The 25624-nt window shown below is 44.0% G+C and overlaps 2 protein-coding genes across 4 annotated transcripts in view; one reads left to right on the top strand and one right to left on the bottom strand.

The window, feature by feature from the left end:
- Window positions 1-8957, bottom strand: part of COL4A5 (collagen type IV alpha 5 chain) — a 227725-nt gene extending 218768 nt beyond the window's left edge. Inside the window, exon 1 of the mRNA XM_088482860.1 lies at window positions 8586-8957. Coding sequence (XP_088338986.1) covers window positions 8586-8672 — 87 coding nt within the window. The 5' untranslated portion in view covers window positions 8673-8957. The remainder of the gene's footprint in view (window positions 1-8585) is intronic.
- A 941-nt stretch (window positions 8958-9898) lies between these two features.
- Window positions 9899-25624, top strand: part of COL4A6 (collagen type IV alpha 6 chain) — a 367236-nt gene continuing 351510 nt past the window's right edge. For 2 of the 3 annotated variants that reach the window (XM_088482856.1, XM_088482859.1), the window contains exon 1: window positions 17964-18075. In XM_088482856.1, coding sequence (XP_088338982.1) covers window positions 17971-18075 — 105 coding nt within the window. In that variant the 5' untranslated portion in view covers window positions 17964-17970. Of the gene's footprint in view, window positions 9975-10102; window positions 10248-10373; window positions 10423-17963; window positions 18076-25624 lie in introns of those variants that run through there. The other variant, XM_088482857.1, reaches the window with a different exon arrangement.

Genomic DNA, 25624 nt, shown 5'->3' on the forward strand with positions numbered 1-25624 from the left:
TCGTGTATTATTTTAGTAAGATAAGATCCGATGCGCGCTCCCGCAGCTCCTATAATCGGATCTTATTATCCAATGTGCAGCCCATATGTTCCATCGTATCGTGTGCAGATCGTGCCATTTATTTTGTTCATGCGATCCATCGTGCAGCAATTGAAGTCATTCCAATGACTGTTTCCCTGTGTCTCACAGGCTCATTAGGGAAACAATCATTGAAATGACTTCAGTGTTCTCCCCAGAAATTTTTTCCAGCCGGGTGGATTCCAAAAGTAGCTGGGTAGGGGCCTTCGCAATTATGAACACGCCGGGAAAAGGGGTATATTCCTTACCAATCCAGCCCGACAGGTCTCAGGCTGCTTCCCCACTGGCTCTCAGTCAAAAGTGCCCATTATACAGTGCCCCCTGTAGTTTTCCCCTTTATGCATTGCCCCCTGTAGTTTAACTTTGCCCTTATGCATTGCCCTCTGGCTGAAGTAGTGCCCCTATGTAGTGCCCCCAGTCTAGTCCCTTATGTATTGCCCCCAGGCTTAAATAGTGCCCCCAGGCTGGCCCCTTATGCAGTGCCCCCAGGTTTAATAGTGTCCCTTATGCAGTGCCCCCAGGCTGGCCCCTTATTCAGTGCCCCCAGGTTTAATAGTGTCCCTTATGCAGTGCCCCCAGACTTAAATAGTGCTCCCAGACTGGTCCTAGCCCCAGCCCCAGCCCAGCACTTACCTTTACTTGCTGGCTGCTCCCGCTGCAGCTGCCTCGCGCTGACTGGATCTAACTAGATCCAGCAGGAGCACGGGGCAGGCTCCTCACATCGCGGGTGACGTCATGACGTCACCCGCGCAGTGCATCACGGGGAACGCTGGCCTCTGAAGTGATCGGAGGCTTCTTTAGCCTCCGGTCACTTCAGAGGCCAGCGTTCCACAGGGGGGGTCAGCGGGGAAAAGTGCTGGGCGGCAGGCTGTTTCTGCCGGGCAATGCGCTCGCAGAAAACAGCCTGGGGAGAACACTGGACTTGAATTGCTGCACGATGGATCGCATGAACAAAATAAACGGCACGATCTGCACAAGATACGATGGACAAGATGTGCTGCACATCTGATCATAAGATCCAATTATAGGAGCGCACATCGGATCTTATCTTACTAAAATAATACACGATTTTCACAAGATCCATCCTATGACTCATTGAAAATCGTACAATCGGACAGAAATCGCATAGGTGTACGGGCACCTTAAGAGTGGCAGCTTGGGAAGAGGCTTCTAAAGCTCCTCAGGTACCTGCTGCCAACGCAATCTAAAGTCAATTTACCTGTAAATTATTCAGACACATTCCTGAAGGTTGTAAATTATACTGCAAGTTGAGGATGCACTACTCAGGTTCTGTACAATAGAGAGTAGGAATAAAAATATAATTGTCTGCATGTCTGCCCTTACCGATTGCCACATACTGTATGCATACTCCTCATATAAGTGAGGCCAATGAACTGCCATTGTATGATCACATGCATCACTGAAGACGAGTTCACCTGGGGTCAGACATATCAGTATAGGTCCATCAGAAATGAACCATGTATCAAACAATATTCCGCTGGCTGAAAGTGCACTACTTCCTAATGTGGGTGTATACTGTGCCTGCATGTCTATATGATTTTGGTTGGAATTATATAGTACTCAGGTAATAAATGTTTACATATGTATTGGATATTATTAGTTGTGGCTTTGATGAACGAATTATAATTTTTTTTTTAATTAATTTTAACATAATAGGGTTCATGTACTGCATTAATTATATCTTCAATATCTAAGCTATACTAGCAGGTGTCCTGACTATATAGCTTTTTGTTTATCATGCATTATTGAATAAACTGTGCAGGACTATTCTGGATTCTAAATTATGCATCCTGATGTAGGTAAATGGGTGGGGTGGAACTTTTAATTGGTAAAACAGAAGGGTTATCAGGGAAATAGTTTCCATAGGACAATAAGAAGCATAGCAGTCAACCTGAGCTAACCTATTAGGGTGTTTCTGTTAAATAGAAGTCTATGGCTTTAGTTTGGATGTGCAATAAAGATACAATCCAGCTTCAGAGGAATAAGGATTGACCAATAGTCTACCTCCAGGTAAGAAATAAATTAAACAAAACCCTACTTGTTTCACACCTTATTCTTTACGTCAAAGAGGGTAAATGTGAACATGTTTGGCTTAACTGAAATTATTTAAGTTACATGTAGGCTGAGCATTCCTTGCACAAATCAAGAGGGCATATAGATCAATTAGAATTTCATCCCTGGGCTACAACCAGATCAGAAAAAAATAGCAAACATGACACCCCAAATCAATATTACAGGTACACTAATATTGCAGCTACTATCATCAATGAGTTGTTTTGTGTTTATAGAAATTGGATATTGTCCTGTACTATCTTTATATCTTATTGATTTGTAATCACTGGTGAAAGAGCCGCTGTGTCCCTATGAAAGAATGATACATTTCATACAGAAAGCAACTGCAGAAATCAGCTGTAGAAATAGTGTGGCAGTCACCTCTAGGACATCCCACATATACAGTCCATACAAATAGCCACTTATTCCATTAATGTCAATATGTGGAACAGCAGAGACAGCCTGGCACAGGGATCAATGTATGTCTATGCCATGCAATTAACCAAGCGGATGTCTCGAATGAATAGCATTCAGCAATGTGTCATGAGAGACCACTCCTGTAGATAAGCACATAGTTAAGCTGACCACACTGAGGCAGTGATTCAATTGGGCGCGAGGTTTAGCGAGGTGAAAAAAACTTGCGCCTAATTTTGGATTACCGCGGTTATGCACGCTCTCGATACCCGCGATATCCAAGTTAAAAAAAAAGTGGTCGCGGGGTTTTTAATGTCAATATCCCTGATCAACTTGGACATATAATTGGTCCATGGTTTGACCAGCTAAACAAGAAGACCAAAGCAGCACAGTTAAGATCAGGTGACCATAAGCAGCTTTATTCTATGTGTAATTAATACACGTTAAGTGTACAGTTATGCACAGATAATTGCGTAAAAAATATCAGTAATACATTTCATACATATTTATTTAATTAAATGAAGCACATAAACTTTATACCTTCACTTCCATCACTTGTTTCAAATCAGGCTGGGGATGCAACAAGCAAGTGTACCTTTCATAGTAGGATAAGGTCTATTTTATGAAGGTGATAGGCAAATGTGATTTAGTCAGACTCTAAGGTGAGCTTTAGGCATTATGCCGGCACACTGCAGGAAGAGGCACGGTTTTGCCTTGTGTTGCCCATTGCAAATGGTTTACAATAAAATCAGCTGTTCCTGTTAAAATAAGTGACTTTAGCATAATGCCAATGTCAGTGTTCAATGCAAGTTTGAGACTCATTCATTATATAAATGTTGTTCTATTCTATCAGAATAAAGAATTATGGTACATCCAATCATTGCCTGCAGAAGTGCAATTCTGCATTCTGTGTATAGAATGTATGCCAAACTAAGCTGCTGCAAGTGACCTACTTTTATGAAAATATCACCAAACTAGAACACGTCATGCAATGTTAATTATATGAGAAGCAAGAGATGCATATTATATGTGGTTTTAATTGTCAATCACATGAAGAACTTGCTTTTTTTTAAAAAAAAAAAAAAAAGAAAATGTCAATGAGAAGTGTGGGAAATTTCCCTGAATAGTCAAATTTATATGAATGGCAAATTCCTCTGGAGTTTGTGAGATAGCAGTTTTCTTGCCCTACTTTTGAAACTATGGTGACTTTATAATTCGCCCTTGTTGAGCTGTCTTGTACAATGCAGTTTGCTAATGCTCTTACACAATGTAAAGAAAAATGAAAATGTACAAACCAAGGTAATCTGAGGTGGATTTAGGGGCCTCTTTATCAAGTAGGTTTTTCATAAAATTATACAGAAACTGCAGTTTCTGCATAATTCTATGTTTATTGATATGTAAGAACAGCCTAATGCAGAAATCTCCTGGGAAAGGCTAACTATTGCTGCAGATTGTAGTTCCCATTAATATTGATGGGGACTGATGTCTGACCCCAATATACCAAGCTTAGCTTTTCGGAGTTTGGTCCCATTGGTTTACGCCATCCTCAGATGTCATCAACTGCTTTATGCCTATCAAGGCATACCTGGAGAGGGATCTTACGATCCCTCCACCACAGCCTCCGGAATCTGACACTATGCGGATGCGTAGTGTCAGTTGCCCAGAAGGAGGCTTTCGAAAAAAACTAAAAAACTTGCACCTCCAGGATATAAATAGCTATCCCCACTGCTATGTAGATTGAAAAAAAATCACGGCACTTGAAAAAAAAACATGAATCTTAGTACACAGGCCCCTAAGCCATGTTTTCAATTACATAAATAGATCATTACATTTGTCCCAGATTGTGCAAATAGAATCCAGTCGATTTAAAACATAAAATATTTTAGAAGAATCTTGGAAATAATTTTAGAACTAGCAGATGTGACCATTATGTATCTTTTTCACACCTTCTTAATGCAACTGAGCTTCTCCTAGTGGGAAAAGTGCTAATATCACACAAGTAGCAGACAGCTCCTGTGTACCCTGCTAGACAACAGGAAAGCTTAAATAGCACGGGAATAGCAAGGTTTGCACGGGATGGAATATCTAAATAAATATAAATCCTATATGGTCCTGTGACCCTTTCACCAGAAGATAATAAACCAATGTTATATGGTTTATCCAATTCCATGAAACAGGTATACTAGACAGTGCTGAACATGTCAACTCTGCAGAAGCAACTAGGCTCAAGCAGCCGCCAATAATCAATTATGTCGTTTGGAATGTGTCAAATCTAGGAACATGTTTAGTTAATTCCAAAGCTATATTATGCAGAACTGTATGCATAGTTTCACCGACAGAATTTACCTTGCAAACATACAAACTTTGTTAATTTGACTCTTCTTACATATTATGGACAACTATAGCTAAAACAGAGTATCTTCTTCTAAACATAACTATGCAGATAGAACAACAATGGAAATACCTGGGAAAGTGTGGGAGAGCAAATATATTGATATCAAGGACTTCCACACAGGTATTGCTTATGCGGTAATTAAGCAGCTAACTTCCTAGCCCGGCCAGGTCCATATATAAAAATGCTGGACTGCCCTGTTTGCCTATACTGTAGTTCTGGCTAACTTGGCTGCAAGAGGAGACTTCAGCTACTTTGAAAGAGGGGTGATTGTTGGGTTGCATTTGGCAAGTGACCAAGAGAACTCAGCTTGGTAATGTTTCATGGTGTCAAAGGTGATGTCATCACGGAAATCCGAGAGAAAAACATCATCAGGAAAAAGCAACAGTGAGTGGAAGCGCATAGCTTAGGATCATGATATCTGTGCACAAATTTAAAGTGCAGTAGAAAACAGGTGATCAATGGACTGCAAATGTCAGCCAATGGTAGGAGCAGCCAGTTTCATTAAAAACAAACTGACTAATGGTTCACAGCACAGCATATCATATTTTGGTTGCAGTGCACAGGAAAACCTTTTCAAACCTAGCAATGCATGTTTTAAAGCCTAGTAGTGCAACAAGCACAGCCAGTAGACTTCCATGCAATGGAGGAAAGGTACATGGTTGGAAGAAACATCCTTCCATGTGTTCTTGAGAAAGAGACAAGTGCACGTCTGGCACCAACCTAGAGGTGTCTCCAGTTCTGAGGGCTTCTTTCCAATAGAGTAAGGACCTGGTGATTCCATAATGTTGTGGGGCATAGTTTCCTGGCATGGTTTAGATGAACTAATGAGCCTATGTATCAAAGCTTGATGAGGGATAATATTGTGAGATATAAATCCCCAACCAATCAGCTTCTAACTTACGTTTTATTGGCTGTGTTTGAAAAATGACAGTTAGCAGCTGATTGGCTCATACTTTTTCTCTCACAATTTCATCTCTTATCAAGCTTTGATACATAGGCCCCTAATTCATTTAGAAATCAAAGTCAATGCTAATCTCTACAGAGTGGTATTCAGTTTTCCTCTTCGCCTTATTTTGCAGTATATTTTTAGTGATGGTAGTATCTTCTGGTAAATTTCATATGGATGAATGGAAATATATCCTACACAGTTTCAGACATTGGTAGAATCAATGACAATGTGCATACAAACTTTATATTGGTGTGTATAAATGTAAATATGTTCACAGTATTGTGTGACATCTACTGTCCCTAGGACCTTTTGGAAGGTAATCTCCCTGACACAGGTAATCTCTTCCTACTTAGGAAGTCAGGTGCAACCAAAAATGGCAGCAGTGATTGGGCTGGAAACAACATTCCTAAAATGATGAGAGTGCTAAAATGCAATTGCTCATTTCATCTGTATTGTGTTTTGTTTGACCTATTTTATGATATTTGGGAGGAAAACCAGAGGAAACAGGAGAATGATAAAGATTTGCATATTTCATATAATAATATAGACTACCTTTTATTTTTTTTCTGAACCTAGGAAAATGGGCACTTATTGCTATGAAGTTAGATGGATATACATGAGCATATTAATGCATTAGCAGTTATAGGGGTATATTTACTAAGCATTGTTAGGAGACAGAGTGAAAAGTGATAAGAAAGTGATAAGGTGCCAGCCAATCAGCTCCCGTCATCTCACAGGCTGTGTTTGAAAAATGACAGTTTGGAGCTGATTGGCTGGCACCTTATCACTTTCTTATCACTTTTCACTCTGTCTCCTAACACAGTTTAGTAAATAGACCCCAGAGGGTTTTAGGGAGTGGCCCATAGGATATACCATAGACAGCCCTATCTTAAAATATGTTTTCACATGAATTATGAAGCTTGTAATTCAGGCTGTATTAAGAGAACTCAGTTATATGCTAAGTGCACGTTATAACCTGATCAGATTGGATCATTGCATTTATGTTGGATCTGCAATAACTATTACGTATCATTATGATATCGATCATCCAGCACACCTGGGAGATCGTTCAACGATATCATTATCGTTGACGATCGTCCCATTGTGTATGCACCATAAGTTCCAAACTGGACAGATCTGATAAGATAATGAGCTCATTTGGTAAGGTTTGCAGTGGAAGCTGCTACACATGTCTCCATACCAGTAAGGTTTGGCAGATTACCTCATACACACACTGATGGAATTTATCTGCCAAGCTGTTGGATCAAAATCAATCTGATTGCATTTTGATTGTTTAGGATAATTCAAAATGCACAAATTAACAGTATATAACTCTTTTCATATTGCAATAATTACTTTTATAACGTCATTGTTGCTGTCAAAACTGTTTATGAATTTGGTAAAGATCTACATAGCATGAGTTATCAGTGCACAATAAATGTCAGAATTGTAGTTACAATATTTATTTTAAACCTGACAAGAGATAGAAGGTTGAAAGTGAAAATATAAAAACCTTACATTGTTTAGTGAGCAAAATAATGACCTGTGCCATTTGCAACAGTTATACTTCTCTTACATCTTTGCAGCATGTTACGACTGCTCCAGGATGCTTCCCTGTGGCATTTAGAGGCCTACCCTGCTATGCAGCACAGCCTTTCAGCTATCTCCAGTACCATACAGGTAAGAGCCTCCTCCTCCTGCAATTTACTTCCAAAAGCTTATATGGAGAAAGATAGATAAGAATTCCAGCACCAGCTGTGCACAGCAATATTTTTGGCCAATTCTTTAGTTTATAAAGCTGGTTTCTCCAGTGCTAGCTACACGAGACTGACACTCACTAGTTAAGATGCTTTGATTGATATCTGGCTACACTGACCCAGACAGTGATTTATTTTCATATACTATCAGAGCATGCATGTCTATGCATTCAGAGAACTAACACATACCCTTGTTTGAAGTGGGAACCCATTACAGGCTAAGCTTAGTCTAGCACTAAAATGTATTAGTGATAATAAACAGATAACCTAAAATATGGGAAGTGTTGAATATATACAGGTAGGGGAACTGTATCAGTCATCTTTCCACATTTGCCCTGGGAAGACTGATCTTTCCTTTGTCATGTGGATCACAAATCACTGGATGCAAAGATAAAGGCATAGGAACAGCAAGACAGGCACACACTGAGCACTGTGCCCTAGGGTCACTGATTCCTACAACCAGCTCCAGGCAGGGCTGTTAAAAAGTGCAAGTTACACTAAGCCAGAAATACTCCACATAACTAGAGAAAAAACAGTATTGGTCATTCCCATGAAACATGGTCAGAAGTCAAAAGTAGTGTGCATTTATTTTCAGTCAATGGACTCTCGGGTGAGAACTGTCATCATGTGCTCCTAAATTGTTATAAAAAAAATCCTTATCTATTGTATTAATGTATAAAATAAATATATAATCATGTGTCAATTGTGACATTTTCTTTCAAAATGACAAAAATAACTTTTGCCTCTTTTTGTGGTGGTGGTGAGGTCACAATCCACTATTTTTAAACAGTTTAAGTTAGAATCACTGAGGGTTCAGTTACAGGGTTTATAAATAAAAGACAGTGGCTGCTCAGTACACAGCTCTAACATGCATGGATACATGCAAAGCATAGGCATGGGGAGGAAGCTATGTACTTACCGCAGATACTGTATTCTGCACCCAGTGCACCAGCAGCAAAGCTAGGACAGCCAGTCTGGGCAAACTCTGCAAATGCCCCAACTTCATTCTTCAAGCACCCCCTGAGATGACTTAACACCGGCTACAACTACAAGGCAAAGACTGAAGACCTGACATATTATGCTGAATGCCAAGGGAGAAGAGAAGATGCGGCAACATACACTGGAAGGGGCCACCCCAAACCCAGGCTACAACTCCTGCTGCCTTCTGCAAAGAACTGCAAACTTTTCCGTACTGAAGTTAGGGGACGGACTACTTTCTACAAAGGAATCCTTCCGCCTTAACTTCTCCCTAGGCTAAAGAAATCTGCTCCCTGCTAGCTGTGGCCTCTCTGCAGCCTTTTTGCAAAATTAATGGATAAACTCCTTGGATTTTTTTCTGGTGATAGTGACCCCCCTCCTCCAGCAACAAACACCCCACCCCCCAACACCCACACCCACACCCGCCCCCTGTCTAATACAGAGACAGCATGCCATTGAAGAGTGGTACTTATTTGTCTGCGGATGGACCCTGCTTACTTTACCATGTAATTAAAAACTAATATTTGTCCTTTACTGAACAATTAAGACCATTCTGTTAAATAAATATCTAGGAATAAACATGTCATTATTCAACATATTTTAAATAGGTAATTCACAGGGTTGTCAGAATAGTGATTTTGTTACTGAATATGATATAATGATGGCTTTTAATATTATATTATTCTTTAAGAGGTATTGAATCTGTGGACACATAACAGTAGTTGTGGAGTTATCATTGGTTTTGTTTAGTGCTTTTATTACATGCCAGATTAATTGAGATTATCCAAATTGCAGAATTACAGATCCACATCCAGGAACTTGTTGAAATGAATGAAGCGAATTTAGAATAAATAAATAAATAAAATAAAATTACAAAAATCTAATAGAATACATGATGCAAAAGCCTTATTCTCATTTAATTAATGTAACAGAGATAGATAGATAGATAGATAGATAGATAGATAGATAGATAGATAGATAGATAGATAGATAGATAGATAGATAGATATTGCAATAAATGTACCATGTTCGCAATAATAACAACAAAGGATAATTCAGGCACTGATATATATGTATATATTATTTTTATTTATTTTTTTATTGTATTAAATACCAGTTTCCATATATGAATTGAATTTTTGGGAGATTTACCATCTTTTTCCTATATACCACGCTATTAGTATCATGATGATGGGACTAGATAAAGTGCTGGAGCTGTGACTGACAACCCCCGGCCCCGCCCCCTTCCTCCATGCCTAATCTCAGCAGCAGTAGCAGCAGTTTGTACAGTGCATGGGTCCGATCCCTTCTCCAAGCTGAGCCTGTGCAGGTACTCGCAGTCGCAGCACCCAATCTGCAGCCAAACCACAACTCAAGATCCCAACCTGTAATTCTGTTTATTCTGCTGGAGATCCGGCCGCTGTGTTATAATCTGTGCCCTTTCTGTCTTTGTTGCAGTTTCCTTTGGGACACCCCCGCTAGACTTACTTTCCGGAGCTCCGACAAGAAGCTTCCAATGAGCCCCCAGCACAGACCACTGTAACTTCAGAGGAAAGCGGGGGGGCTGATTGCCCTTTACTGATCAGAGGGACATGGTCTCCCGGTGAGTAAGATGGTCGTGTTCCCGGATCCCCGTTTCTGTGCCCTCACGGTGATAAGAGCGGTGCTGGGTGGGTGATCATATCCCCCCCACCAAGGTGTAATATACTACAATGTGTTTGCTTTGCAGAATTTGCCTGATTCTGGCTGCCTGTGTCGCCGCGGACCTGGTACTAGCGGTGAGTGTATAATTATTGTACCACTGTCATATGTCCTCCTTGGGGGATATGTACGAATGATCCCCAAGCATTTCATCTTTTACATTATGTTATTAGGAGTGTCTTTTTTGTTGTCAGTGACTGCCATAAACTGTGTTCTGCAGTACAGCCTTCCTTTTATTTATTTTTAATAAGTATAACAAATAAATATGTGTGATGTATAACATTCTGATGATTGCTTGTATATATTGCATGGGGGGGGGGGGGGGATTTAAGGGATATATGACATATTCAAATAAAATCCAGGCTATGTGAATCTTTGCAGACATAAAATTGCACTCTGGGGACATCATTTTAATGTATATACAGTTGACACTCATTTACCTGGGAAGCTTGTACAGCACCCCGTTGACCTCTGACATGATTTGCCAATTATTTAATGTTAGTTTTTGGATAGAGATTGTGCATATTATAGAGTGAAATGGAGGTGTATGCTGCTTTGTCACTAAGTGGTTAACACTATTGTATTCACTGTCAGACAGTTGTTTGTACAGTATAGGTTATTTTATTTATTGCCAGTTATTTATATAGCACACACATATTCCGCAGCACTTTATATTTGGACACTCACATCAGTCCCTGCCCCAGTGGAGCTTACCCTGTATTCCCTACCACATGTACACGCACACACATACTATGTGTATACACACTAGGGTTCATTTGTGTTGGGAGCCATTTAACTTACCTGTATAGTTTTGGAGTGTGGGAGGAAACCGGAGTACCCAGAGGAAACCCACGCAAGCACAGGGAGAATATACAAACTCCACACAGTTAGGGCCGTGGTGAGAATCGAACCCACAACCTCAGTGCTGTGAGGCAGTTATGCTGACCATTACACCGTCTGTGCTGCCTTGTGGGTTCATTAAATTAAGGCAGGCTGCGAGTAGTCTTGAAACTACAACTCCTACTATCCTGGAATAGTAGCTAGCATAACAAGAACTGCTATGTCAAAAGTGATCTATGCAAGATAAGATTTCATGTAATTAGTAACTATAGGATGTATCCATATGTGCAACTTGTTTTTTCTTTCTTTTATATACTATCTCATTATGAACTAGAAACCATGAGCTGCCAATACTTTACAAAGGCTTATACCATCAGTAAAATTACACTACACACAAGCACAGCCCAATAGGGGAACCTGCTTTTAAGAGATTGCATTCTAAAATAAGACATGAGTAAACATGTTTGCATTTAGTAATTGATATACTGACATTTATGTTAGTCAGAATTTGGGTTAGGATGTCCAGATGGTAAATGTTTGTGGGCAGATATTACCTCTCAAAGTTGGTCACTCTGGTCTAGTGATGATTAATATTCAGACTGAGATATATACAGCAGCCTGGAGCATATTTGCATAGTGACTCCACCCACATTAACTACAGTACCTGGGAGGAAGATATATACTTTAATGAACATCTCAGCAATGCAGTATCTTCTGAGGATTGCATTGATATTGTTTTATAGAATAATACAAATGTAATGCTTATTGGACTTCCCATACCCACCATTCAATCTTATATCAGTATAATTAAAAAGTAAAACTTTGTATAAGTGATAATTACAGTTGTAGTGCAACCATGTGATTAGAAGTGTATAGACAACTAGCAACTTTTTTTATTTTATTTTTTGAGGACAAACTATACATAAAATGTAACCAAAATGACTGGAGAGACCAATTTAATTTATCAATGCAATTATTCTTACTGGATGATGAGGTCGGGCCTTATGCAGACTTGATGCTGTCCGTGTGTTTGCTAGCAATCACGCCCTAGATGTCTAATTGTGTACCTTATATACGTATGTGCTTCTGTCTTCCATCTTCTCTTTTATCATTATTGTGACTGTGAAAAACATACTGTTTAAAAAAAAGCCAAGAAGAGCATAAAGGACAATTCAAAGGAAAATATAGAAAAAATAAATATTAAACTATTTAGACACTGCCCAGTGAGCTGTAACACTCTTACTAGACATGTGTCTAATTAGCCTATTTAATATATACAGCCTTGTGCTGCAGTATGTTGAATCTTTTGGTTATTTTTTTTTTGTACCACAAGCTTCAGTTTTATGCTTCTGCCCTGTTGTAGCAAGTCATGCTTAGGGAAACTGTGGCTGCACAGGTTTCCTAGAACTACAAGTCCCAGCATTCCCATCCTGCCACTGGCTTACAGAATATGCAAAGGATGCCAATCATGTGTGCTTGTACTTGTAGTTCCACAGAGTTACAGTCTGCCTACATATGATGATAAAAACTTTGAAAATACATTCTATTTCATTAATAAGACAGATATAACATACTTAGGTAGTCTAGAGCTGCAGCAATACAGTCCATGGAACAACAGAGTGCGGCTTGGGTTTCAGTAGGGTGCATCACTTACATTTAAAAAAAACAACAACAAAAAAAACACTTAGGGTGATGTTGCATTGTTGCATGTTATGGTAGTGTCTGTTCCAGCGTCAGTAGTGCTCATGAAGGGCCACCCAGGATAATGTTGGGTCACCTGACAATTTCTGATTCCTGACACATCTCTCTGTGGCCAGGCTGTACTAAAGGAAAAAAGCAGTAAAAACCCAGATGATGGGGTTTTTACCACATTTCCATATGTACTAAACCCCGGCCGCACTTTTATCAGTGCAGAGGGTAACGCCAGAAAAACCTGGCGTTACCCTATAGAAGCCTATGGGCTTCTTACCACACCCCGCACCCAACACTTCGCCGCCCCACCTTCTCCAGCGCTGGCCCCCACTCACCTGCACTCCATTGTCACCGGCCCGCGCTCCTCCTGGGTCATCCACCTTCTCCTCCTCCTAATCTTCCAGGTGCAGGGAGGAGGAGGAGCCCTGGGTTCCTGCACATGTGACCAGCAGGAAGCTCCCGGGGCTCGGAGGGGACGGGGTCCCTGATCACCTGGCGTCGGCTACTTTGCAAAGGGCAGCTCTTATCGCAAGAGCTGTCCTTTGCGATACTAATCGCATATGTTAGTATATATGCGATTAGTAAGGTTGCGGTGACTGGCGGAATGGTCACCGCAACCTTAGTACATCCCCCCCTGTGAGAGATGACTTTGAAAAACAAAATTTCTCAATGTGTAATGATTAAGATTACAGTCATTTCATTGAGTGGTTGGGGTGGGGAATGCAAACATATGCAACAAAATGTAACATTTTAAGCAGAATAACAAATATAATAATAGAGACAAAGAAAAACATGCAGCTGATGCATGTTGAATGACCAGATGCAGCGGGAAGAGAGAGGCATCCTGAAACTAGGAGTGTTCTTAAGGCCCCTACACACGGAACAATATTGTTAATGATCCAACGCAGCTGGACAATTGCAGGACTTTTAAGGGGAATATTCAATTAGTGCAATAAAATTAGTAAAATTATTGTTTGCTTGGATTAACATGCCTATCATGTGGTAATTTAACTTACTGCGGCTATGCGTGCTCCCACTTAACGCTCAATCCAAATGTAAATGTGGTTGCACGGTAATTTTCATGATGTTAGCTGTTCTACGTGTGGGAAATCAGCCTGTACCTGCCAAAAAAGCAAACTAAACATTGGATAACAGTATAGAAGTGTATTATACTGCTTTTATACCGAAATTCCTGGTCTGACTCGGAGGTTGGAACAGGGTTCCAATCCGGATCAGACCTGGAATTCCCCGGCGCCGACCCAGGATATTCCTGAGTTGGCGCTGTTCACACCGGAGCTGGGTCTGCAGAGAGCCGGCATTTCTGTCGTTGAAGTGGAAGCTTGGAGATGACATCAACTCCAAGCGCCACTGAAGCCGGCCAATCGCTAGGCATGCGGCACGATCCAGGTCACCGTGATCCGGATCACGCTGTTTACACTGCAGGCTTTCATGGGTTATTCCCGTGTTAAACCCTGCAAATTACCTGGGTTGGATTGCCGGGACACTCCACCCAGGCAATCCAACCCTTTCCCCTTTTACATCAAGGAGCTACCCGGGTTAACCCTGCAATAATCTGGGTTTTAGCTCTGGTATAAAAGGGGTATAAGTGGCCAAAAGCAAAGTATTTGGGGCTCTTAAAAGGTGTCAAATGGATTATTTTTGATTTTTAAAAAAATAACATTGAAAACAAATGATAGAAAACAAGTGTAACACTTGGGGTGCAGAAATATGTATGTCAGGTGATTTTTTTTTGTCAATTTAAGCCACATTTAAAAAAAATAAAATAAAATCCCCTGGTAAATCGTCCGTGCAAGCCTACAAATACCTGTCCCATCAATACAACACCTCCATGTACCTGTACTACATCAATTATTCCATTATTCTGCATTTTTCAGAACATCACCACATTGGCCAAATTAAACTAATTAAAAACTTCTAAGTGCCTACTTAATCATTGGGTGGTAGTCCCAGGGGTTCTGAACCAAGTCCTGACATTTATACGTTATAATAGGGATTTTCCTAAACTGTTCACCTGCTCTGGGGCTGCCAGAAAAAATATGTCTTAAATTCTATGTAAAGTTAACACAGATTAATTTTGTATAGCAAAAATCTTGCGGCTGGACACGATAAGTTGCATTTAGCTGTGTTACCTAACGTGGTTAATTGAATATGCCCTTAAGTCTCACAGCTTAAAATGAACCATTAAAATACTCTGGGCCTGATTCAGACCCGCTCGCGAGCGCTGAGCGCTTGCAAGCGGGTCGATGTTGGCCCAGTGCGCATGCGCACGACGGACCCGGCTCCTGTCGTGGTAATGCGCGAGACCCGGATAGCGACGGGCAAACCGTTGCACCGTGTCTCGTACCAAAGGAGGCGTGCAGTCGATGGTGAGTGACAACACGCTTTGGTGGGCGTGCCGGGGGCGTGCCTGCCCAGACAGAGGCGTTCCCATGGGAACGCCTACCATCTGGGGCCGGCCCCACTGACATAACAAGTGATGTCAGTGGGAGTGCTTTCGGCTCTGATAGAGCCGAAAGCACTCCAGGGCTTGCGGCAACGAGACCCTACCACAAGGGTCTCGTCCCAAGCCCGATGGTCGCGATGGTCTTGACCATCGCGACCTTCTTCCTGGCCGCTCGCTCTAAAAATGAAGAAGGACGACCCTGATTCAGAGCGAGCGCTCTGTCAGAGCGTCCAGCTCTGAATCAGGGCCTCTGTATGCTCAAATATAATACAACTTGGTTGTAAAGTATTTTTACTAAGCATTTAGAAACTGCTTTATCAAATCTAGCACTTATATCACATCCTTTCTGTTTTACTAGTATTGGAGCAATTAAGACGACAACCAATGTGACGTTTTGATACAATATAGAAATCTAATATAAAGAGACACTAGTTTAAAAATTGTATCATTTACATTTATGTTTTAACAGTACCTTAGAAACGTACAATTGGCAGCTATATCATGTGGTTAACATTTTGCAACAATAAAAAAAAGCTACTTTTTTTTTAAGCTCATTCACACGGATAGATCTGTTCAGTGTTCACCCAGTGTGCACTTTATTTAGCGTTGTAAGCAACTATAATACCAAAATGCAACCTATTCTGAGTTGGGACTAAATACTGCGGCTTTATCCATTGCACGTACCAATATGAGATGCGCCAGGAATATGACAGGAAGTGTGGCATCACTGTGATAACAAAAAATGCTAAAACTTGCAGTTCACAATCCATACACATTACAGTTAATAGGGTATGGTGTAGACAATAAAGTTGCACGGAGAATGTAAAATTGCAGGGGCTTGCGCCAGGTGGATTTTTCATGATTTTTTAAACTTAACTTTAGCAACTTTAAAATATTTTCTGCAAATAATACTCCTGAATACTATTCTGGACCACTTATACAAAAACGCTATTTAGCAGCTATTGAGCCCGTTTAAAAACAACAAATACCTTCAGCAAGCCAAATTGGGGGTAACCATAGCTAACCCCTATGTCAGAGCATCTTTTGGGGGGTGTCAGGCTGATTTCCCCAAATCTGACAGTACTTTCCGCTTGTTTAAGTTTCGCTGGGTCCCGTTTTTGCGTACTTTAAAATTGAATACGGGGATACGCGGGCACTCGCGCGAAACTTTTCCGCGGGTCCGCTCAAATTGAATCCGGCTATAAAGTGCCGGCCACGAGGCTGTTAGATCCACGTTAAGCCAAAAAACAGCATCACAGCCGACACTTAAGTCAGATTTCTGCTTGCACCTCAGGAAGCTACGAGGAGAAATCCTGTAGTTGTACTTAACAGCGAGGTTAATTGAAGAGCTCTGGGAACTTCTCGGGGCTATTCAGCATCACACTGAATTGAGTCGCCCCCATAGTAAGAAACATAGTTTATTTGTGATCAACAAATATTAAATGCAATGTTATTTGACTTCTAAAACAGTTGCAGCAGTTTAACTCTATTTCAACTAATAGATCTGTCTCAGTCTCATTCGTCCAATTAGACGCAGCTTGCACCATTAGCACATAACTTGCACCAGGTTTCAGTACTCACAACTTCCTCGAGGCAGACACGATTGTCATTTTGTCTGCCATTTCTGTGAATGTGCCCACATCGCACCCTTTGACAATGGAGGACCTTTCATTGATGCAGGTAGTGCAGTTGCTACAGGGTACAGAGGTGAGAGGGACCCAGCAATGCTGGGTCACATTCTTGGTCAAAGGCCCCTGCACCCTACCTGATGGCTCTGGATTTTTATCTGAAGCCCAAAAGAACAGAGCAGCAGGCTCACCTGCCCAGCACCTGCGCAATGGCAACAGGCTCTGAACTGTGCATGGTCAGTAGAGCACCCAAGCTGTGTTTGTTTGAGAACGGAACAAGTGGCCAGGAAACTACAGTGGCATCACTGTGCCCCTCCCAAATTTTGCTCTTTTCCACCCCTGTCCTTATTGTACTTTGGCCTTGCCTACTGTACACGCCCCAGCCAACTCCCAGTCTGGTCTTCTTGACATAGGGAGACGCAATGTCAACTTGCATGTGGATAAAGATGCACATTGCGAAAAAGAGCACATGCTCACTAAAAAAAACACAGCAAGTAAATAAAAGTCACAGTTTGTGTTTATGTCCAATTGTGAATAGTGCTCAGTGGGTTTGCCATTGGAAAACACTTTTTAGCAGCATGAGAAATGCTGCTGTTAGAAGGTTCATTTACACCCAATGGTCAGACTGGGCCGGGGGGCAGGGTGCCATCTGCCCCCCGGGCCGGTACAATTTAAGCCCAGGGGGGCCGCCAGCTGACTGCAACCATATGCTGCATACACATGACGGCCGGCACTGTAACCACATCACCGAGGGGGAAGATTGGAAAGGAGTTCCACGCCCGCAGCTCCGCCTCCCCTCCTGGACATTCTGGCTCAGTGCTGCATACTCTTGTTTGCGACAGCCTGCCCGACATTCCGAGGCCCCGCCCCCCACACCGCAGGCCCCGCCCCTCCCGTGACCCTCCCCTCCAGTCAGTTTCAGGCAATTTTTCTTTATTGTAATTGCTGCCGGGCAGTTGCTACTACTGGCAGCCGGCAATATAGCAGGAGAAAAAGCAGCCATGCCCAGGAAGCTCCCAGCAGAGCTCAAGGAGGCGGAGCTTCTCAGGCTCAGCCTCCGGGCATTGTTGTGTTTGGACTGGAAGAGCAGCAGTCACCGGCATCAGGTAAGGAAGTTTTTTTGTTTAAATAGTGCTGCTAAGGGGGGATGTTTGTAAATGCTGCTGGTGTTAGTAAGGGGGGGAGGGGGGAGTGTGTAACTGGTGCTGTGGTGTTGGGGAGGGGGGAGTGTGTAACTGGTGCTGTGGTGTTGGTAAGGGGGAGAGGGGAGTGTGTAACTGGTGCTGGGGTGTTGGGGAGTGTAGCTGGTGATGTGGTGTTGGGGAGGGGGGAGTGTGTAACTGGTGCTGGGGAGGGGGCAGTGTGTAACTGGTGCTGGGGAGGGGGCAGTGTGTAACTGGTGCTGGGGAGGGGGCAGTGTGTAACTGGTGCTGGGGAGGGGGCAGTGTGTAACTGGTGCTGGGGAGGGGGAAGTGTGTAACTGGTGCTGGTGAGGGGGGAGTGTGTAACTGGTGCTGGGGTGTTGGTAGGGGGGAGGGGGGAGTGTATAACTGGTGCTGGGGTGTTGGGGAGTGTAGCTGGTGATGTGGTGCTGGGGAGGGGGCAGTGTGTAACTGGTGCTGGGGAGGGGGCAGTGTGTAACTGGTGCTGGGGAGGGGGCAGTGTGTAACTGGTGCTGGGGAGGGGGAAGTGTGTAACTGGTGCTGGTGAGGGGGGAGTGTGTAACTGGTGCTGGGGTGTTGGTAAGGGGGAGAGGGGAGTGTATAACTGGTGCTGGGGTGTTGGGGAGTGTAGCTGGTGATGTGGTGCTGGGGAGGGGGCAGTGTGTAACTGGTGCTGGGGAGGGTTAAGTGTGTAACTGGTGCTGGGGAGGGGGGAGTGTGTAACTGGTGCTGGGGTGTTGGTAAGGGGGAGAGGGGAGTGTGTAACTGGTGATGTGGTGTTGGGGAGTGTAGCTGGTGATGTGGTGTTGGGGAGGGGGCAGTGTGTAACTGGTGCTGGGGAGGGGGAAGTGTGTAACTGGTGCTGGGGAGGGGGGAGTGTGTAACTGGTGCTGGGGTGTTGGTAAGGGGGAGGGGAGAGTGTATAACTGGTGCTGGGGTGTTGGTAAGGGAGGAGATGGGAGTGTGTAACTCGTGCTGTGGTGTAAATAAGGGGGGGGAGTGTGATGCTTTTTCGAGCGCAGGAAGGGGAGGTTAGGTTTATGCACCAGGGAGGGAGGGTTATGGTGCGTACACACTGGGCGACTAAAGTGGACGACTGAACGATAACTATATCGTTATCGTTCAGTCGTCCACTTTATCGTCCATTTTTAATACAAAAACGATGAACGATAACGACGACGCGATTCCTGCGGGTCGTTCGTCATTATCGTTCATCGGGTTAACAACATCATCAGGTTGCTGCATGTTGGGGAATGGGGGAGAGAGCCCGGTCCTGAACGATATCGTTAATGATATCGTTCAGCGGGTGTGCTCAATGTCATGAACGACATTGAGCACGCCCTGCCGGGGACACACTAGACTATATCGCTCAGGGAGCATATTGTCTAGTGTGTACGCACCTTAAGAGTTAGGGAGACGGGGAAGGTTGAGTCACTGCTCATGAGCTGGTGCTGTGTGCTTGCCCCCCAGGCTAAAATTCACCAGCCAGCCCCTGTTTACACCACACTGCTGCTAAAACTGAAAGCTCTAATATCAATGCTGACATGCAGCACTGGTCCCTATGATATCTGTATTTCTTTTCATGGTCCATACGGCTCCACAGGGAGACAATGGGCTGTCGGTGGTACTTGGAGGACCGGACACCAACAGAAAAGCTTTTTTCCTTCCCCCTATACCCCGCCCACAGCCTGAAGGCAACTCAGTTTCGTTGGTGTCTGGCAGGAGCTGGATCACCGTTATACAGTGGGGCTTTTAAGCAGCCCAAGCTGTACTTTATGATTTATCTTTATTTTACTATTACAGAGCAAGCAGTGCTAGACAGTCCTCTGGACGTCTGCACTGCTGCCCCATCACCCCTCTGCGACGCCGCGACTTCAGCCATCTGCTAGGTACTATCGGCAGGGCTCTGGGGGGACCTAGCTAGCAGGGCTCCTCGGACCCAAGACTGCAGACAGGACTCAAGGGGACAGGTAAGGCGAACCCGCGTCTATGCGCAGTTTTACCCCCAGTCTCAGGAGACAGACCGGAGGCGCTGATGTAGACACCAGTTCGTCCGGGACTTCACTAGACCACCAGGGAATTACAAACACTGGCGCAGGGACAGATTAAGGCCTGGGACCCGGAGGTTGATGTCAGCATAGGGAGACAGTCCTCTCCCTGCGGCCCCTCCTCCAGCTCAGGGTGCCATTTCACTGCGGTCTTGCCAGCCCTGAGCTGTTCCTCCCTCACTCTCCACTCCCTCATAGACTCACGGCGGCCATTTTCTGCAACAGTCACAGGTCTCTGGGAACGCTGGGTACAGTCTCCCTGTATATCTCTCCTAGGAGCCAGGCTATACAGCACTATATCCTACCAACCACTGCGGTCTGTGTAGTAGAATTTAGTGCCCACTGCAATTATATTATATGCTCTACATTGTATGTGATTTGTGCAAGCGGTGCTGTCTGTTTATTTTTCTCAACTGTCAGCTTATAACTTTATCTTTCTTTCACTATAACCCTGGAACTGAGGTATAGGGGGTTCACTGTACTTCACATCTACCTGTATTTGTGAGGGCTGTCACATACTGTATATCTGTGTTGCTCACTGCACTGTGCCAGATTGTGTGCTATACTATCCTTGCAGCTATGTTTAACAAAGGCAAGAGTAACAAGCAGGCTACTTCTCCCAATCGGGTTTCTTTTAAGTCCTATTTAGCAGGTTTAGTTTCAGAGGATCTCATTCAAAATGGTCTATATACACCTTGTAATACGGCACTCGGCCCCTGCAGCCTCTCCTCAGGACCCCCCGGGCTTCTTTTTCACGGGTGTTGGCAAAAATTGCGGATCACCTAGCGGTCCCTGTGGTAGCTTCCTTTTTGGTATGGCCACAAAAGGTACTCCTTTGCCTCCCCCATGGGTAGACGTACTTTCTACCTCAGTGCAGAGTCTGGTGGCTACCTCTACAGTCTTTCAACAAATGCTGCAATAGGAGAGACCCTTACCTAGTAAAACTACTAAGCGTGCTGTGTTTTCTTCCCAGTCCACCCAGCTATCAGATTCTGAGATATCGTCTGGGGAGGCAGAACACGCAGACCAATCTCACTCTGACTCTGACTCCCCCTCGGGTGGAGGAGTAGCCCCTCTCTAAATTGAATATACCTGCACTAGTGAGAGCTGTAAAATCAGTTCTTCAAATAGAAGATATAGAAGCCACTCCTAAGGCAAAAGAGACACACTTTAAGCGACAGAAGGTTGGTTTTGCCGGAGTTTCACAGCTATCTGATCTAATCAGTGAAGCATGGAATATGCCAAATAAAAAGTTTTAGCTGCCTAAATGCTTGATTTCTTTTTTACCCTCTTCCAGCTACTGATTGCACTAAATGGGAAGTTCCCCCCTGCAGTAGATTCCCACGTGACACGCCTGGTTAAGAACTCTACCTTACCTATCCATACAGCAACCTTCTTACAGAAGACTAAGGATAGAAGGATTGAAGCTTGCCTGAAGTCTATATACTCTCTTACAGGAGCTACTACTCGTCCTGCCATGGCTACGGCCTGGGTGGCAAAAGCCATTGAGAGTTGGACAGAGGCCCTAGAAGACATATTTCCCTCTGATGCTTCTCGGGAACAGCTGTCCTACATCTCTCACATTAGGATACAGCCTCCCAGGGCCGTAACTAGGGTGGTGCAACCAGTGCCATGGCACAGGACACCGCAGGGTAGGGGACACTGTTTGGGCCTGTCAATTTTCCTGTTTATTATAATTCTCACTTGTAGCTTCCTCTTCTTTTATCCCAAGCATCTCCTTGCCTTCCCTATCTCTTCCCTGGCCCTTCCCCATGAGGCCATGGCCCTTTTTTCAGGTGCATTATCTTATGTCCTTATTTTAAAAATGGGGGGGGAGGGGGCGCCAATGCTCTCTCTGGCACAGGGCACCAAAAAGTCTAGTTACAGCTCTGATGAGCCTCCTGTTTAGGAGCGGAGGCTTTGGATTCAGGTCTCCTAGCTTCGCTCCTGGAAGGCAGACTCAGACTCTAAAAAGGCTTTCGAGTCTCTGCCTTACTCTGGGGAGAATCTGTTTGGCCAAGAATTGGACAAGTTTGTGACTACCTTGGCAGCTTCTAAGATGGCGTTTTTGCCCTATGCATGTACTACGAAGCCTCGGATGTCATTCTTTCGGTCCTTTCGTCCCCAGGGAAAAGCTAAAGGTCAGTCCTTTCCATGGCAATCTGCATCCACAAAACAGGCCTGGGCTACTAGATGGCCACCTACCAAATCTGAGGAAGCCTTCAGCCTGACTGGGTGGACCTTCCCCTGTCCTTGCTGCTCTCGGGGGCAATAATTCTGGTCCTGTCATCACAGTGAGGGGCTCTACCATTTTCTTGGTACAGAAGCCCAACGAGTCTCATCAGCCTATCTTCAACATCAGGTCTCTGAACAAGTTTATCAGGGTGCCCAGGTTTCGTATGGAAACCCTACGCTCTATTGTCCTGGCTATGGAGCATGGGGATTTTATGGTGTCTCTGGACATTCAGGACACTTACCTAGATGTACCTACAGCCCCCTCTCATTAGCAATATCTCCGGTTTACTGTCCTACAGCAAAATTATCAATTTCAAGCACTGCCTTTTGGGCTTTCTACAACTCCATGGGTCTCTACCAAGATCAAAGCAGGAGTGGTGGCCTATCTATCGTCAGGGGATCAAACTGCTCCCATACTTGGACAATCTCTTGCTCTTAGCAAGCTCTCCAGAGATTCTTCACCGCTATCTACAGGTAACCATTGCCTTTCTACAAACGCATGGCTGGCTGATCAACTGGAAAAAGTCTTCCCTGACCCCTTCCTGGACTCTCAGGCTCAGAGAATCTTCCTAACAGCAGACAAAATCTCTGCACTACAGCACCGAATGTGCAGGTTACTCCACAGTCGCCGAGTGTCAATTCACTCTGCAATGCAGACCTTGGGATCCATGGTGTCCACCTTCGATGTGGTGGAGTTTGCTCAGTTCCACTCCAGGCCCCTACAACACCTGATCCTTTCCAGGTGGAATGGGCTTCCCCATCTGCTCAGATCCCAGATGATGGGCCTCTCTTCGGAGGTTCGCCTGTCTCTATCCTGGTGGCTACAATCACCCCACTTAAACAAGGGTCATCCCTTTTGGATCCCGGACTGGGCACTCCTCACCACGGACACAAGCCTCCGCGGGTGGGGTGCAGTGACTGGTCAGCACTCCTTCCAAGGATACTGGACTCCAGCTGAGGCGATCTTACCAATCAATGTCCTGGAACTTTGAGCCATCTACAGAGCCCTAACTCAGGATATTCTTCAGGGCAGGCCAGTACAAATACAGTCCGACAACACCACGGCAGTGGCCTACCTCAATCACCAGGGAGGCACCCGAAGTCAGTTAGCAATGGCAGAAGTGTCCAACATTCTCACATGGGCCGAACACTATCTCCCAGTCATCTCCGCAGTGTTCATCTCGAGGATTCTCAATTGGGAAGCAGATTTCCACAGCCATCACGACGTGCATGAAGGGGAGTGGTCTCTACATCCAAAAGTCTTTCAGCTCCTGGTGGATAAATGGGGTCTACCAGACGTGGACCTCATGGCCTCATGACACAACCACAAGCTTCCAGTGTTCAGGGCCAGGACAAGGGACCCCGAAGCAGCCTTCGTGGACGCAATGTCCTGTTGGTAGCTCCGGCTTGGCCCAGACACCATTGGTACTCCGATCTTCAAAGTCTCTTCACAGATGCTTCTCTCGAACTTCCTCAATGACTGCACCTGTTGTCTCAGGGTTCCTGTCTACATCCGGACCTGGCCCATCCTGTCTTTGACGGCTTGGCTCTTGAGACATCCCTCCTAAGGTCTAAAGGGTTTACTAGCTCTGTGGTCCAGACCATGCTCAGAGCGTATAAACCGACTTCTGCCCGGATTTATCACCGGGTGTGGCATACATCTTTCCAGTGGTGTGCTACCAGAAACTATGACCCTCAGGTTTTTAGGGTTTCTAGAATCCTTGCCTTTCTTCAAGCTGGATTGGATCTCGGACTCTGCCTGGCCTCTCTGAAAGTGCACGTCTCTGCTCTGTCCATCTGATTCCAGCGCAGAATTGATCCTCTGCTGGATGTTCTCCGTATACAACCTCCCTTTGTCCCTCCTGTGGCTCCGTGGGATTTGTCAGTGGTTATCCACGCACTTCAGGAACCTCCATATGAACCCCTGGATTCAGTAGACGTCAAATGGCTTACTGCAAAGACTCTTTTTCTTCTGGCTATAGTATCTGCCAGTAGGGTATCGGATTTAGGGGCGCTCACCTGTCGCTCCCCATTTCTGATCTTTCATCCGGATAGGGCTGTTCTTTGAACATGTCCTGGCTTCCTTCGCAAGATGGTCTCTTGTTTCCACCTTAATGAGGAAATTGTAGTTTTGGCCTTTCAATCACCAGACCTCTCGGCAGGTGAAGCCTCCTTGGATGTGGTCTGTGCTGTGAAGATCAACATGGACCGTACTGGTTCCATCAGGAAAACGGATTCCCTCTTTGTCCTATATGGATTCCACAAGAAGGGATGGGATGGGCAGCTAACAAACAGACTCTGGCCAGATGTACCATAACTCTCCTTTTCTCTGGCTGTTTACATGCAGTTTGCTCACACTTCAGTGTATTGGCCACTGTCATATTTGGACCTGCCTGTTATATTTCTACCTTACACAGCTCCAGGCTAAAATATATATGTTTCCACTGAATAAATATTGCTTCTGCATGCTTATTTATATCCTAAATTTAGTAGTAATAGACATTCAGATCTTTAATGTATCACAATTACATTTTTCAGTGATTGATTTGTGCCTATGAATACTCTTTACCATTATCTCAGAGAACATGTGAAATCTGTGTAAAAGAGTATCTTCAGCCACTGGTTTTCAGGAAATTCCTGCAAAAATACAAAATCTCAATCCTGTGAAGATCATTTAAATGTCTTGTTGCACAACACAGAATCTGATTTTGCATTGGGTGCTACATTCTGCACCTAGGGCACAGTCATGCCCTTGTCTACCCAGTTACTCCTATCAGAGAGTGCACCTTGTAGTCTCACTGATAAGCTATGTCCTTCCCATAGAAACAGAAACAATCATAGAAAGTGATTGATATCACAAACATTATGAGGGGAATTCAATTGCTTGCGATGTGCTGCAGAGCATCGGTGCAATGCCCGGCTGCGCACCTATATGCCAGTTACTGTAGCGCCGACATCGCAAGTTTCCCTGTTCACCTCTATGGGGTGCAATGTAGGTGGACGCGATGTGCAATTCCAGAAAAAGACACATCGCAACCAAATTGAATTCCCCCTATCTGTGTTTACCCACATTTTTGCAGCTTTGTACATGACCCTAAGCACAAAAAAAATGATTGTTGATGTTGCTTTAAAACAATGTTTTTATTATTCATGGGCAATTTTTGTGTTTATTAGTTAAATTTTCCACTGCTTACTTGCTATTTCATCTT

Source organism: Taudactylus pleione, unplaced genomic scaffold (assembly GCF_031769625.1).
Source record: "Taudactylus pleione unplaced genomic scaffold, aTauple2 ptg000296l, whole genome shotgun sequence".
NCBI classification, from domain to species: domain Eukaryota; kingdom Metazoa; phylum Chordata; class Amphibia; order Anura; family Myobatrachidae; genus Taudactylus; species Taudactylus pleione.